The 17349-nt window shown below is 41.2% G+C and overlaps 1 protein-coding gene across 4 annotated transcripts in view; it reads right to left on the bottom strand.

The window, feature by feature from the left end:
- LOC147306016 (IQ motif and SEC7 domain-containing protein 1-like) overlaps positions 1–17349 on the bottom strand; it is a 100610-nt gene that overhangs the window by 42911 nt on the left and 40350 nt on the right. The window contains exon 1 of one of the 4 annotated variants that reach the window (XM_086278652.1): positions 10469–10689. The exons of 2 other annotated variants lie outside the window; for them this stretch is intronic. In XM_086278652.1, coding sequence (XP_086134778.1) covers positions 10469–10587 — 119 coding nt within the window. In that variant the 5' untranslated portion in view covers positions 10588–10689. Of the gene's footprint in view, positions 1–1105; positions 1873–10468; positions 10690–17349 lie in introns of those variants that run through there. One more of the 4 variants, XM_086278654.1, reaches the window with a different exon arrangement.

The raw sequence follows: 17349 nt of genomic DNA, 5'->3' as shown, positions 1-17349 counted from the left end.
GCAGGGGGATAATGGTGCAAAAAAACAAACAAAAAAAAAAAACATTGCAGTCTTTTTCTGTGCAGCTCTAAAACCTTGCGCCTAAATTATATTGTTTAAAAGGGAAAGTAATCATTTTGGGAACTAGTGTCTGAGCCTAAAACTGCTGCTTGAAATACTTCATGACTGGACATCAAACAAATAATAGACCACCCCTTACAGCATCTTTATCATTATGGGAAATATATCCATTTCTATTTTTCTATTCTACCTAAAGAGATAATGGTGATTTTCTATTTAAAAAAATGGGTGTCTAAACTTTAAGGATATGTGGGATATCAGATATTACAAAACACAATTTTTTTATGATTTCAGCAGAGTGGCAGAGAGAAGAGGTGGGCATAAATTAAGATGAGTATATACCTTTAAACAGAAGTGGAAGCTTTGAAACATGAGTCTTAAAACTTGTGTGATATGTTCAATTTAACAGAAATTAAAACATGATTGTCAAGACTGAGCAACTTGCAAGCTTAGATTCACTGCTGGGATTTATGAATTTAAATGTCATCAAGGACACTTAAATCAAGTCTTAGGTGAAGTTTGGCATTTTGAGGTGAAAGACGAAAGAACACAGCCAAATTTAATATAAGCTAAAACGCTAACCTCATCAATCATGCATCGATTGTGCTGTAGGTGAAAGGTGAACAAGAAGAGGCCCCAGTGGGACGGAGACGAATAGATTCAGTGATAGCCGCGAGACACTGACACTGACTAAACAGACACTGACAAGACAGTTACTTAACCAAGCATTTCAATAACAGCTGTAACCTCGTTTGCTGGAAGAAATGGATAATGGTTAAACCAGCTCACTCTCCCTTGAATTATGACTTTCAACATGAGAACCACTATGTCAGCAAGCAGAGCTGAGCACTAAAGTTTTTCTATTAATCAGATGTTCTTTATGAAGTAATTCGAGGGTTGGTTTTAACAAATTGAACTGCTTGATGTTGGGAGTACTTCAGCACAGGTAGCAACATCAACAAGCTGCGAGCGAGCTGTTCAAAACACGTAGCACTTTCAACTTCAAGAAATGATTAAGCCAAACGTGAGCGGCTTCAAAACATACCTTTTATAAAAGTTGTTGTGTGGGTGCAAACACAGCACATGCCAGTAATCCAGGCAAAAAGCTTTGAACTTCCACATCCTCACGTCAAACAGTCAAACGGTTGAACAGCTGTGGAATCGAACAACATTAAAAAGGCACCATGGCACAAGCAGAGGAGCAACCAGTGAATCCCAGGCATGGACGATAAATCTGTTCTCCTCTGGAGCTCCAGCTTCGCCACTGCCACTGGATGGCAGCCTGAGTGGTTTTAACCCGCCCAGAACAACCACATCACTTCTGGACCTGTCTCAGTCATCGCCAAACCCAGAAAGCCAGGCCTACGAGGAACCCTCTGGGACTGATTTGGACCAAGTATTAACGCTTGGGTTCCACCTCCCAAAAATAATCTCTATATTAGCTGCTTCTGCTTCGTTTTAACTCTTATCCAGGTCAACCGTGTGTCCTCTGTGCTGGTCCCTTCACACAGTGCGTCAGCCTTGGATCCTCAGAGACATCATGCCTGTATCTAATGCTCTGCGTCGCTCCAGCAGGCACAGGTAGTGAAATGTGTAGGAACGCAGATAGGAAGAGGAATTCCAAAACTCACTCATCTGTGTTTGAACAGCACATACTCAACAGGAATCCTCTTCTGTCTCCTCCCGCTGCAGGAACAAACTTTCCTATGAGGCAAGAGACCGGATCTTTTCTCTCACTGCCAACATGGATTCAGTAATGCCATCTACTGCTCCTGTTCTCCTCCTTCCAGCTAAACCCCAAACCATTGCTGTCCTCCTATCTCTGTCTCCTGCTCCTCATCCTCATCCTCTTGCTCTCTCTGTCTCTCTCTCCCTGTTACAGCCGCTGCCATCCACACAGGACCTCCCAGAAATGTGCCGATTCTGGTTGCTGGGCAACACTACCGTACTACTGAAGCTTCAAATGGAAGCTTCGCAGAGCAGCCAGTGATTGGTCGGCTTTTCAGCGAGGAGGGACTGCTGCAATGTTGTATGACCACATGAGTTTATATGCATGCTTTGTTAAAATAAATATGAGCTTCGAGGTTTCTCCGATTTTTGTCAGCATAAAGAAATATTTTTTAGACTCTTTTTTTAGACTCTTCAAGGTCATAGAATAATCATAAAAACCATAAGTGTGCCTAGATTGCTGGAACAAATGTGAGATTATAGTCAATAAAATGATTCATACACTCTAAGTAAGATATGACAGACCTATTCAGAAAGAATGTAATAAAGGAATAAAGGAAGAATGGATTTCAGGTGCATAAATAAGGCCGGCATATTAAACCCTCATAGATAAGTTTGTGTCTGTATTAAAACTGTGCTCATATGTGCTGCAGGTCCTTGTAGAGCTATAAGGCTTAAAACGTTGCTCTCCTTTCTGTCTAAAGGGGGTTTTGCATTTGAAGAGAAGCACAGAGCTGTTCTTTCTCTGCCTGAGATGCAGTGCCACGCTGCAGTGCCACCCAGTCCCAGCAGTCATGGGAAACGGGCGTGGAAGGGCCTCTCATCAATATTCAGCCATTGTTTATGTCCAAACACACAAACACTCAAAATGCCACATATTTACACAAACAATTAAACTCACGTATGCAATTACAGACAAACAAACACGTGGAGTAATGTTCATATTTACATATTAATATACTAATTACTATAGTTAGATCTGTTTGGGCTGAGGAGTCAATCACCACATGACTCCTTTCACACAATATGGGCTTCATGTCCGCTTTCCCAAGCCAAGATATAGAAAGACCAGAGCAGGACAAAGGCTTTAGTGGGAGCCTATGTGAACAGAAGGGAGACTGAGGAATTAATGAACCTAAGCACCATTCATCAGGCTTTTGTCACAACTGAGGCCTCCTGATTTACACACATCTCACAGAAAAATCAGCAAATCTGTGCTCTTCCTGTCAATTTACTTCAGCGAAAGCTGTAAGTGTAGAAGTGCGCTTACCCTCCTGTGTACATTACTGCACTCTGAATTTTAGTGGTTACATGTCATGTGACATTTAAAGACGATACCTAGAGATGAAGACGACAATTAAGCTGTAGGTAAAAAGCGTGTATCTGCACTTAACTTCTGTTCTTCTCACCATTTGGAAATGGTGATGAAAGCCCTTTTAGTTGTCCCTTTCTTTTTCACACCAGTGGTTAGTGTATGTAAAAACCTCACTGCATTGTTAGCAGAACATATTACAGTCTGTCAAGGCAAAGAAGTATGACTCTTACAACAATATAGATGGCATAATAGCTTAGCGGCTCTGATTCAAGAGCACATGACAGACTATTATTTGGGGTTTTTTAGGACAAAGACTTGAGTAAGTGCGTATACAAGTGCAACAGGCTGTAATTTCCTGAGCAGATTGACGATTGTTCAAAATTGTAAGCTTAGGCACGTCCACATGTGTGGGGAGCAAAAATGTGAGAGCAGAGAACTGTTCTGTTAACTGTGGTCAAAATGGGTGCTTTTCACTATAAAGGCTTTTACTTTAAGTTTTTACCCTGTAAAACAATGTCAAGTGCATTTTTGCGCAGGTCAGAGTCAAGAGCAGTAATCAACTGCATCGCCCCAAGTTACAAAAAATAAATAAATAATGTAAGTCAAACACAGCCAAAAATTGCTGGCGATAGCTCAGGAGCTAGGGCAGGTCATATGGTAATTGGAAGGTTGGTGGTTCAATCTCTGGCTGCTCCAGTCTGCATGCCAAAGAATCCTTGGGATTCCGCTTGATGCATTTAGAGTGTGAATGTTAGATTGAAAGCACTTGATGTAGAAGAAAGTGCTTGTATGAATGTGTTTGTCAGTGGCTGAAAGAGAAACATTGTATAAAAGCACTTTCATTACTCAAGTAGAGTGGAAGAGCACCAGATGAGAACAAGTCCATACACCACGGATCACACATGTGGACCAATATGCTGAGCCATCTACAGTACAAGCTTTTCCAACTTCTCTTTCTAAGGCTACGTCCACACAATTTTACGTAATTTTTGAAAACGCAGATTTTCTGTGTGTTTGCACCTTCCGTCCACACGTAAACGGCGTTTTCGGTCACTGAAAACGGAGATTTCTAAAAACGCTTGCCAGGGTGGATATTTTCGAAAACTCCGTTTTTGCATTTACGTGTGGACGAGAAAAACGCAGCGTCAAAGGTGTGCGCCTTTTTTGACGTCACACTGTGCGCCACATTATTGTTTTGGTGAAATTAATTTCTACAATACTGTTACTGGTAATTGTACTCTCTACAGTGTTTAAATGCTTACATATACACACACAGTTACTGTCCCTCCCCACATACGACTTTGGCATGTTCCTGGCAGCGTTTTCCTTAATTTCTGCGTTTACGTGTGGACGGGATTATTTTTTAAAACGGAAACGGAAAATCTCAGTTTTCAAAAATACCCATGGACGTGTGGACGTAGCCTAAATCCTTGGCATTAATACAGAATAGTTCCCCCACTTTGCAGCTGTAACAGCTTCCATACTTCTGGAAAGGCCTTTTAAAAGATTTTAGAGTGTGGTTTTAGGGGATTTTTTGCTCATTCACCCAGAAGACCATTTGTGAGGTCAGATACCAATGTTGGCTGAGTGGGCTTGGCTTGCAATCTCAGTTCTGGTTTATCCTAAAGATGTTCAGTGGGGTATAGGTAAGGGGTCTGTGCAGACCAGTCAAGTTCTTGCAAATCAAACTCATTCAAACATGCCTTTATGGACTTAACGGTGTCCCATTGCACAAAGTAAAGCTGAAACAGAAAAGTGTCTTAACCGCATATAGTAACCACAAAGCTACAAACACAGAATTGTCAAAAGATTTCTTGATGAATGGAAGTATTAAGACTTCCCTTTACTGGAAGTAAGCGACACACCCCAAACCCAGAAAAACAACCCCATAGTGTTCTCCTTCCTCCACCAAACTGTACAGTTGCCACAAAACAGTCAGGCAAGTAACATTCTTCTGATATTTGCCAAAACTCAGACTGACCCATCAGACTGCAAGATCATCACTCCACAGAACACGTTTCCACTGCTCCAGAGTGCAGCGGCGGTGTGCTTTGCATTGACTATTGAATGCTTTACGTCACAAGGCTTCAGCTGCTTGAGCTTGGACGCCTGTTACATGAAGGCCCAGGGACAATTTCTGTGGTGATGTTAATGGCAGAGGGAGCTTGGAGCTCTGCCGTTATCGAGTCAGCAGAGAGTTGGCGACCGCGGTCTGTAACTTTACATTTTTTGCAACTTCATGACCAAGTTGCTGTGGTTGCTAAAGACTTTCCACTTACAGCTGATCATGGAATATCTAAGAGGGAAGAAATTCATGAACTGACGTATTGCAATAATGGGATCCTATTACAGTACCATGGTCAAATTTAGTCAGCTGTTTAGAACGAACTTCACAAATATAAAGCCAAATTGCATGGCTAGGTGTTTGATTTTATACACCTGTGGCAATAGGGCTGAAATCACCTGAATTCAAAGATTAAATTCTGTGTGCCAACACTTTTGTCCGTATAGTGCATGTAAAATAAAATAAAAAATATATAAATATTCCAAATCTTTCATGACTGAAATCCTCAGAGCACTGCAGGTGGATCAATACAGCCCACACTCTCTGAGATCAAAAAGGCTATAAAATACCTGTTCAACCATCAGTCTGAATACATGCCCTCATTTGAACGGCCTTGTGACAGGTTTTGTCTCCACTGTGCTGCTGAATTAAACTAGTGTAGTGATAAATGATGATACTGAGCACTACAGCCACAGGACCCCACTTCTCCCCCATGACTGCCACAGTCAATCACTGATAAGGTTGCTTAAAGACTCCATGATGAGGGGAAAATATGGGGAAAGATGGTGGTTGCCTTTGCTAGTAGGAACCTGGTAGGATGATGGCCTTTACCAAAACCATGCCAGGCCTTATAACATCAGGAAAAAGCTACACAAGCACGCATTATGATGACATAATTATACCCATCATTTCATTAAGTGCACAGTTGATCCTGAGCTTTTGATTTATTTCTGTGTGAAGGACAGTCTGTCTGAATGAATATGTTAGAAAAGTTCACCCCCTGGTGGCAAATTTGGGTAACTTTCATATTTTAAAGGCATCGAAGCCACAAAAGCTGATGTAATCGGAGCAACGAGGAGTCCGACAAGTTTGCCGATTCACTCAAGAAAACATAAACAAATAAAACACCATGGAAGTTATTTCTTCCTAATTCATACCACATCACATAAGCAGGGCATCACTTAGATCTCCAGTGGCCAACTTCAATAGGCTTCACAAAAGGATCCATTTTTAAATCACTACAAATGTATTTATTATAAATAGCAGCATAAAATTTAAGAGTGTGCCATGCAGCTTTTCTTCCTCATCTGTTTGGGATGCTGACGTCCTGAGCCCAGCATGTTAATTTCATTACAAGCAAAATGGAGACACAGAAGTTAAAGTGTCCAACTAGCATGACAGCTTATACTACAGGGCAGCTAATCTTACACTAAAGTTACAGCAGTTTGCATGTGCACAAGCTCCTGTATCACACAGATTGTACAGTACAGCTGCTCAGCTGTCAGCTGTCAGCCTGGAAGCAGCCATGCAGAGCATTAGTTGGATGGTGAAAAAAAGGACAGAAGCAGAGGCAAAAGAGAATGAAAGAGAAACAGAGGATGAGCCATACTGACTGTAAATTCACTCCTCCAGTTTTTGTTTTGCATTGAAGCAGAAAAATCCAGACACAGTCATAAAGCAAAGCACAGACAAAAAGAAGAAAAATAAAAACAAAGTGGGGGAAATACTTTGTGGCTTCTGGAGGAGGATCTCACAGCTTTTAGTCTCTCTCAGCCGTCCTGAAGCTGTGTTATAACCTTTGGGCTGGTAACAGAACTGCTATAGTATATGCACTTGTCCAGGATTTGTGAATGCAGGTACACTGCTTTGAAATGTTTAATATCCCTGATAGGATTAGCATGTCTTGTATGAAACAATGTAAGGCAGCATGAGCCACTTGGTAGGCACTGTGCAGAAAAGGCTTTAAGTGTGACAGTTACACCTTTCCCAATTATGAACAGAAAACCATGAAAGTCTCAATCAAAATGAAAAGACAACAGTAGTCAGTGATCGCTTGGTTTGGTTGTTATTATGTAACATTGTTGCAGACAAACACATCCGCATATCCATTTTTATTTTCGCTAAAGGAACAAAATGTTCTGGAGATGCATCCTTTTCTAAAGCACCCAACTCTCCTCTGTGCTGAGGCTTCTGACGGTGCCATTGGCAAAGGCAGAGGCTTATTATGGGCTGTTTCAAACCACAAATGCATCAGCACTAGCTACTCCCCTGAGGAAACTTCAACTCACTGAGATGTGCCCCCGAGAGCCCCACAGCTCCCACTGGTTTGATCATCCTCACACATGGCTGACACAGCTCCAGCTGCAAACTCAGCCACTATCTCAGTGTCAGTCGACAGATGTCCAGCTGCTGACGTTTTAGTGTGCAAATGACAGCCTTTGAGCTGATTGAGCACAGCCAAGTTTGTGCCATTTCGGCAAAAACCAAAATGCTACTGTACTGCTGGTACATTTCTGACTGGATGTTGAAGTATACTATGCACCTGCACCTTCAAAAAAAAAAAAAAAAAAAAAGCATGGCATTTGTTTTCATATATTCTGTTTAGTTTTCTGCCAAAAACAATGCTGATGAGGTAAGAGGGGGAACTATAAGGTGTAAATATCCTGCCATCAGTCAAAAATTAAGGACTGATGAGAACGCAATTGATCGACAAACACATTATATATTTAAGTCCTTGAGTAAATTAAGAATTGCCATGAGGGACACTAGACACAGACAAATAAAAGAACAAAGGGCTTTCATGAAGACAGGTTTGTACATACAAAGAGCATGTGCTTTAACAAGTGACTCACTTCCTGCTTTTAAGCATTATGCCCCATCAGCTGATGCCATGTGAACTGACAGCATGCTCGTCGTGCCTTGTGCTGGCAATGCATTACATGCAGTTGTTGTCTTATGCAATAGCTCCATGCATCTCACAGTTCCTGTCTACAGCAGAGGCATATTCAGAGCAGTGCTGGCAGTTGTCTTTGAGCTTGAGCCTCTGACAGCAAAGTGTGCTGGGTCTGCAGACTGAGAGAGCACGCAAAGTGGAGGAATGTGGCGTCACTGCCTTACCCCCTTGGTGACGCATTCTCTTTTTCATCAGCATTGGCGTCACTTGATCAGGGGGCAATGCATTTAGAACATCTAGTAACAGGGATTGGCAATCCTGTTAAAAATTAATTCACTCCACAAATGCCCTCCAAGAATGCATGGCTCATCTCAACGAAAGATAAAGCCAGTTGATGCTTATTACCTGCTTTGTCCATGAAATGTTGTATATTCGGTGCACACGCTAAATCAATAAGTACTGAATAATGTGGCTGCTCAGCATTTCTGGTGCAAAGTGACTACTGATTTATGTCCCTCAAAACAACTCGTGTCAGTGTGAACATGATGTAGAGTAAATGTTTTGCATAAAATACCTTCTGAAAATGCCTGAATTCTTCTTCTTTAAGCTTTCCTTGCAAGAATAGTATATATACAGGAGCCAAAACCAATGCATGCTTGTTCCACTGTACTCAACTGAACAAATTACACTTTGTGTATGATGGTGTATTCAGCTCAAGACAACCTCTGCATCCCTTTAGGGCAGGAAAGTCTTTGGTGAAACCCAGGACATCATCATCCTTTTGGCATTCCACTGCTGCAGGGACAGCATCGGAATTCCAGAGTGAGGTGGGCGGCTGCCAAATACGATGAAATGACATTTACAACACAACATGCTTGTCCAACTCCAGCTCCTCATTAAAGGAGTATTGAACAGACATTGTGATCCTCAGTTTGTTTGACAGACACAAAAGTCACAAGCATTAGTGTCAGTCAGCAGTACATCTTCTCAGTCTCCAGACAACAATAACCACAATTTGCACAACACTTTCACTTTCCTGCTGTCAGCTCCTCACCCAGGTCATGTGACAGTCTTTGGTTAAAGATTTTACTTGGATTAGAGCTGAGAGGGAATGAGGATGAAAGAAATAAGCGACCATCTCTGAACACAACTGCTTAATATGCAACAACAAAAACCAGAAATGCAATTCAAAGTTAAGCATAAAATTACAAAATTGTAATTATGAAAGAAACTTTAAAATCTGAGGAGTGTCCATATTTACTAATACAGGCTGAACAGAAACAAGGCAGAGATTAAATCTACTAAATGGCAGTGCCAGATTGCCTGTGAAAGACTCAGTGGAGACCCATGAAGGTCTCATATTCATTAAGATGACAGATACCCACGTATGGTATTAAATCCTGACATGACAGCGTAATACAGCTCACCGTTATGCATCAGTTAGTAAGTACATGTGTGAAGTTCAAGTACATGGTTACACTCAAAGGGTTGTAAGGAAATCAGAGGGTCTACAGTGATGCAGCAAAGACACGCTTTAAGAGGGAAAACAAACCTGAAGGTCCCTCTGCAGAGAAATAAGGCAGCGAAATGCTTATTCAGCTGATGTGTTTATGTGCTAGACAGCAGAAGAGCACATGTAAAAAAAAATGTGGAGCGCAACAACAACAATAATACTATTATTTAGCTTCAAAAACACATAAGAGGATTTTGTCTCTCTTTCACTACAGGAGAATTCACACATAATTTACTGAAGCAGAAATGCAAGCTTTCCACACAGACCGTAGGACTCATCGCCATCCCAAAAATAACAGCTTAGACCCAGCCGCATTTTACACACACACACACACACACACACACACACACACACACACACACACACACACAAGAACACACTGACACCCTCAAATATACAGCAGAAGCTGTGAGGAACTCATGTGCCCAGTACGAGCTGTCACAGCATCATCCAGAAATGAGTCATGTTTCCCAGCCACCAGAGGCTCTAAAACCATTATTCACATGACTCTGTTGTGCTTTCTGTTATAATGGCAGACTCAAAATACCAAACAACACATAGGTTTTATCAATTTACATGGAGACACATGGTATTAACTCATCTTGCTGAAAACTGAGAATGTTATTCAAACAAACGTATGGTCCACCTCGCCGCCCCTCCCCAGGAGAGACGTTGTTTACGATGAAGGCTCAGGAAGGGAACACAAGAGGACGAAGCAAGGTCCGGATGCCATAGGTGACTCAGCATGGACACCAGAGAGGTAGACACCCTGTATTCCACCGCCACCCACTCAACTGCTGTCTCTATGAATGGGAGCTGCATCAGCGCCGCCCAGGCAGGCGAGCCCGCCTGTCTGGCTGTCCTGTCTGCATTCGCACAAAACATGTTACTCACATGTCGTAGAGCCGGTAACCCATGGCGGAGCCCGGTCTGCTTGAATGGGACCCGGGGTCTCTTGTTCTCCTGGGGTCTGTGCTGCTCACCACGGCGCGCCAAACACTTGGTTTGTCCATCCTGTATGCTGGTCAACGGGACTCGACAGTGGGACAGCGTGCGCACACGGGCTCACTCACATTCACACTCCCTCTCCCTCCCAGTCACAAACACGAGCTGCCAGAGGGCAGTGCGTGTGATGTAACAAGGAGCATCCAAGAGGCTGGCAGCTGGTGGGGGGCTAAGGGGGGTGGGGCTGATGGTGGAAGAGGAGGTGTGGGGTGGGGTCTTGTAGAGCTCTAAAGGAGATGTCTCGTGATAAGCCTCTCTTCCTCTTTTTCTTCTTCTTCTTCTCTGTGATTACTAATTCTTTACTGATATCAATGCCAGGGGTGACTTCCACATTTAAAGGAAAGCAAGAAGGCACTACCTCCTGGAGAGCTACTGGGATTTTATTGGCTCTCATAAACAGAGAGGAGCCTCTGCGTACACCTCTCTCCACCCTCTTATCTGCTCTCAGTAGTACAGTCCTCAGCAGGGCTGTATGATTGGCTCCTTGGTCTCCATAGAAACAGGAGGATGTGTCAGAGGTAGGGCTCATTATCATGCCTTCTCTCTCTCTCCCCTCCCTCCCATTTTGTTTTCACTCCCTCTCTCTTTTACCATTTCTCTTCTTCTCACATACCCAACCCCTGTTCCCTCCCTCGGCATCTTTCTCTCCACTGGAATCAATGCACTTTTCTCTGTAGTGTCTTTCAAAACACACAGTCTAATGAGGAGTGGCGCAAGCAGGTAAAGATGCAACATGGCTCTAGTTAATTATGCCTGCATAAAAAAATATTTTAAAAACTATGAAAGAACTAAGGAGATCAGTTCATGGATATATGGCAAATAATCGTCTAGAAATAAAGGTAAATACGTTACAAATCATATTACTGCAGTTCATAACTTTGCAATCTCTGACACACCAAGTTGGGTATTAGAAACAACATGGCTTGCACAGATATTGCATCATGTGCAAGTAATTCCAAAACCAGACAGGAAGTGTGAACTAACAAGCAGAAATACAGTTATATTATGGAGAAAACTGAAGTTTTGGTTGCAAAAATGCATCAAAACAACCACAAGATGCACATGATGTACAGTGTGTCTTATTATAGCTACAATGTACCATGCCCTTAGGAAATAGATGTTAGTGTTGTTGACTTGACACCCTCAACAGCATCCAAAGCGAGACTGTAGGCAGGGAGGATAATGTGTATGAAGAACAACTCTCATAGGGACTTTACAAGGCCACACACACACACACACACACACACACACACACACACACACACACGGTAGAATATAGACAGAAACCCAAGGCTTGTGGTTCAAAGTCCAAGAAGAATGTGTTTCATCATCAAAGTTAACCTCACTTCAATCCAGTGTCAAATTAGTGCAACCACTATGTTTGTTAATGAGCATGTGCAGTGGTTAAAGATGTACAGCACGTCCATTATCTAAATTGCAGTCACACAAGCTGTGTATGCTGTAATTATTAAGAAAAGTGCAGATTTCTCAATTTCTGGCATAATGTCTTGAATTTGTTATTTATGAGTATATGCATGGAAATCAAGTAATGTTAATCACAGTCAGTTAACACAGTCACAGTCATTGATCAGTTCATACCTCTATACGGAAAACAAGACTCCCAAACAACGAATGACAAGAGTGTCAAATGTTCCTGGGTCATGGCTTGCAATGTGAGATTTAAAATTTAAGATTTAAATTTACATGTACCAAAGGAGACAAGCCTTAGTATAATGCAGGGGTGGGCAACTCCAGGCCTCGAGGGCCGGTGTCCCTGCAGGTTTTAGATGTGTCCTTGAACCAACACAGCTGATTTAAATGGCTAAATTAGCTCCTGCAGTTCTCCAGATGCCTGGTAACGAACTAATCATGTGATTCAGGTGTGTTGACCCAAGGTGAGATCTAAAACCTGCAGGACACCGGCCCTCAGGGCCTGGAATTGCCCACCCCTGGTATAATGGCTATACCACAGTTTTGCTGTATACATCTTGTCACTTCCCAACATTGACAGCGATGGCAACCAGTTGAGTGTATAAGTAATAAGAGCATTCATTTTAATAACCTCAGCACATGCTTCCGGTTCTCATCCAGGGCTCTGATGTTAGCATTGATATTAGTTCTACTTAACATTTTGCTAAATGTATTGAATATTGTACCATCTAACTCACACACTAGTCGTTTTTATTGTTGCACTTTTGAACACATCTGATGTTAAATTCAACATTGGATTGATTGTGTATTTTTTCTTAGATTGAGGGGATGTTGCTCATCTACCTGACAAAGACTGGCTGGAAGATTCCAGGTGCTCAACTGTTCGGGGCCTTTTTTGTTGTATTTTTAAAATGTATAACTTTATTTCCATTTCTAACTCTAAATACAGGGCTGTAATGTAAAATGTGCATTTATTAATTTTTTAACCAAACTGGCATATAAACATAGTCAGTGTAGGTGTTTGTGGGCATGGATGACAAAAAGATACTTGGTGGTTGGAGGTTGATGGGAACGATGGTAAGTTCCATTCTGTTAAACAGCAAACCAAGAGCAGAGATTTAGTAGTCAGGGCACATACAGACCGAGGAGCACAGTGGCGAGAAAGATGTTCTTTAAACCTGACAAATAACATTAAATTCATGGTTACCATATTCAGCACAAAGGAGAGGTTTTCAGGCCTTCACAACGAGACTGAATTACAAGTGCTGAGGTTGATATTTCAGTTGCAATCTTATTTTATTGCCAGGTGTACCTTTGCACACATTAAGATATGCTTCTGTGCGACCTTTATGTACGATGTTGAATTTCCAGCCGTAGACGGTACGCGGGATATTATGCAGAGGGCATGCACACAAAACCAGACGCAAAGAACACCAATATCTTGTCTGTTTACGTATTTTATATGAACACACAGGCTTTTATACAGGTCTGTCTTCTTAAAGGGGGGCGCCAGACACATTCGCTAAATGTTACGAAGGCAAGTGAAGATGGAAATAGAGATGGTCACAGGACTGTCTTAGTGGATCATAAACAGCAAAGGAAAAAAAACAAATCAAAAGGAGCTGACTGAGTGTGCCTCATGTTCTTGCATGAAAGCTGAAAATAATTTAATTGACGGAAAATTAATCAGCACCGTTTATGCACAGACCTAAAAACCATTAGAGCCACATTCTTAACAGCACATATTGATTGATTTTTTTTAAACTGTACCGACAATTTGAAGATTAAACCTCTTGTACTAATTGTGATTGACTTTTTTCCCTCCTGTTGTTTAATAGTTCAACAGTTTAGACAAATAATCACAATCACCACTGTGTACACTTCATCACTGATAATAATCATTAAGCTTCATCTTACACTAAAAATGTCTACTGCTGTACAATACTGCCATTGTCCAAAAACTGTTTCTCAGCTCAACTTTAAAGTTGATGTACAAACATAACAGAGACTGACAGATAACAAGTCCTCTCCATAAAGCAAGTTCTGCTTGGTTTAATGTCTAAAAAAATAAACTATGTATAAAACAATGCATCAACACATTTCCAGTGAAGTGCAATCTATTTTCTTCTCTTCTTCGGGTGACTAGGTGCCTCCTATTTCATCAAAACTGCACACTCAAAATGCAGTGCTACGCATGTGTCTGCACAATCTGTAAAAAGCACTGGTGGAACCGACTGTGCCAGCAGGAAGCCATATTTTGTCCTAAAATGAGCCGTCTCCTCTCATGAGATTTCAGCCCACTTCAAATCAAGACAAGCTGAGTGATGAAGAGCAAGAAGAGAGCAAAAGAGAAGACATTAAGCACAGCACTTACAGTGACAGACCACACGGTGGCAGTGCACTACATCTTCTGCAATAAGATGTGACAGGATGTGATCAATAAGCTTACTGATGCTGTCACTCATGGGGGTTTAGTGTTGCACCAGATGCTACAGTGTTGCTTAATTTGGATACATTAATCAAATGCATGTGGTTTTTAAGCAATCTCCCTTTAAGAAAGAAGGCTAACAATGTATCAAAGCAAACCCATGAACAAAGATTATGTACCGTTTATGTACTTTCCAACAAAAAGGTATCATTAAAGTGAAAAACATCACAAAACTTGACGCTTCAGTCATTTCAGTTTTGTTTTCAGCTTTCAGTGATAATACTTACAAAAAAAATACACCCAGCGCTTTTTTGTTCCATAAAAACATTTTCCTAATCACAACAACTACAGTCTCAAAAGCTAGGAAAACTGACCAATCCCCTTTAGATGGGGACCTCTGCACAATGCTCTGGGGAAAAGAGGTGAGAGGGTTAGTTTGCCTGTGTTTTTCCATGCAACAACACAGCACATCCTCTCTGTAGTTCGCTGGCAGAGGGCACAGTGCTGTGCAAAGGCTCCTTCTGTCACTGACTTGGCCTCAAGCCTAAGAACATCAGAAGCAAAAGACAGACAAGCTTTTCATTGCAGGCCAAACAAAGAGCTGTCTCTCTGCCTCTAACTATGAAGTATAGACAAAGACATTACTTGACCCCTTGGGCCTCAGCTGAGGCTCATCACAAGTTTAGACTCCTCCATAAGCCGATGTCAGTAATACTGCTACAGCACTTGGTATATATAACTGATACAGCATGCAAAGGAAGACGTAGAGAGATCATTTATGGCACAATTACCAGTGAATTAATGTAAAAATCCTACAAATTAAACTGACATATTTAAACATCATATGAAAGGGAAACTATATTGCTATACACTTTTTTTTTTTATACTGTTCTAGGTGCTCACTATAAATAAGCACAAATTTAACAACTTTGGGGCTGAATTTCTTTATGTTTTATAATCAAATTTTGGAGAGGTGACCAGACAAATGAGTTGATGTCAAAAATATAAGTCAGTTAAACATGTTTGTTTTTTTATTTATTAATGTGCAATTAAAGTTGCCAGTTCAAAAAGCATATGGCATGACCGGTCACCACCCATGAACAAACAACTGTGCCCTGCTGTTGTTCGTTCTCTCTGTGAATAGAAGTTGTAAATGAGCAAGAAGGAACCAGCGTGGCTGCGCTCTACTTTAGCCGCGTCAGAAAACAAATAATGTAATATAACCAAGCAGCTGACCACTTTCTACACTGAGTTATAGACACTAGAATGGAGGAAACCTAAGCTACCACTGCTAGTAGGGCTGGGCCATATTATACCGTTCACGGTAATACCGGTATAATGTTAGGCAACGATAGGAAAATGAAATATCGCGATAGAATATGAGTAAAACGTGCATGCGCAGTGCCTTTGTTTTCATACGCACATGGCCGATTGTTGAGTGAAACAAATGAACCAGAATTGGTTTGTAAAAATGGTGCAACTTCAGTGATGTGGAACTGGTTTGGTGTTTGTCCGTCAGATACACGACAAAGCACATTTCTTTGCAGAACATGCAAGCGGCCGTTGTTATTGTCATATTTGTCGGACTAAGATGCTCTTAAATCTGGGAGTAATCTGGGTCCTAAACTCCGTATGCTTCATGTCAAACGAACACTGCAGCATCACTGAGCGTTAAAAACTGTCTAAATTCTTTCATCTTTAATAAAACGATCAGCATTGCTGCTTTACCAGGTGTAACTATGAAGTTTAACTTCCAGGCATCCATGAAAACTAAAGTTATTACATTTAACGGAGTTAGAAGTTAGCAGGAAGCTAGCGGAAGTTAGCTCGCTAGTTTCGCTAGTTACCTAAGCATGATATAGCATGTTCTGACTGAGAGATTTCTGAAAAAAATCAAACGTACACCTCTGCTATCACTTCCAACATAAATGAAGACAGGAAACTAAACAGCAGTGACGTTTGTAGGGTTACTGAAGTTGGGCTAGCTGGTATATAATGATGTGCTACGTGATCGCTAGCGACACAGCTATGTTAGCATAACATAAACAGTGAAGCTGGAGGACGAACACTAACACTTTTCCACTTATAAAAGTTAACGTGAAGGTTCTTCATGGTTAGAAACAAATGCAATCGCATGGCAGGATGCTGTAAACGGACCAAACTTCAGTCAGGAGAACAACTGAGATAATCCATCCACAATACGAGGTTAGTCATTAATATACTGCAACAACATGGGAATAGAGCAGCTGCCAGAGAATTCAACATTAATGAATCAATGGTACAGAAGTGGAGGAAGCAAGAAGAATGAGTTTAATAAAGTTTGATTTATCTGACTGCTTTGTTTCGCTTAATGTGCCTTATAATCCCGTGCACCTTACGGTCCGAAAAATACGTACTGCACACTGCAGTTTAATGTTGCAAAGCACCTCTTTTTAACTTCAGTGGATATTATACATGGTTATGCTCAGGATATGTCAGCCCATTTCTACTGGAAATGCCTTTTGGTTAAACTTTCAGCAAGGAATTTGCATTTGCACTGTTAAATTTTTATAAAGCTTTAATGTACATAAAAACCAGCTTCTTGTTTAAGTGAAAATAAATGGAAGGTTGTCTTTTTGCGCTAGTAATGTTGTGGAGTTGTATTTTGTCTCGCATCAATTATATCGTCGGTCATATCGTTATCGCAAATTTTCAAATATATATCGTGATAAATATTTTTGGCCATATCGCCCTGCTCTAACTGCTAGCACTGATAAGATTAGCCAAATTGGAAATTAATGTGTGCATTTGCAGCATCATCAACCAACCAAAAAAATATTTCTTTGGCCAATGTTTAACTTCCATGCATTTAATATTTTCTTAGATTTTCTGTTATTAGTTGCCAGGAACATCCATAGTTATAAGCTTATCA

Source organism: Aulonocara sp. 'chitande type north' Nkhata Bay, linkage group LG20 (assembly GCF_057382095.1).
Source record: "Aulonocara sp. 'chitande type north' Nkhata Bay isolate Kocher_YH1m ecotype deep benthic linkage group LG20, A_spYH_male_GT1.1, whole genome shotgun sequence".
In the NCBI taxonomy this organism is placed as follows: Eukaryota; Metazoa; Chordata; class Actinopteri; order Cichliformes; family Cichlidae; genus Aulonocara; species Aulonocara sp. 'chitande type north' Nkhata Bay.
The sequence above is the reverse complement of the archived record's forward strand: the minus strand, read 5'-3'. Positions and strand labels throughout refer to the sequence as shown.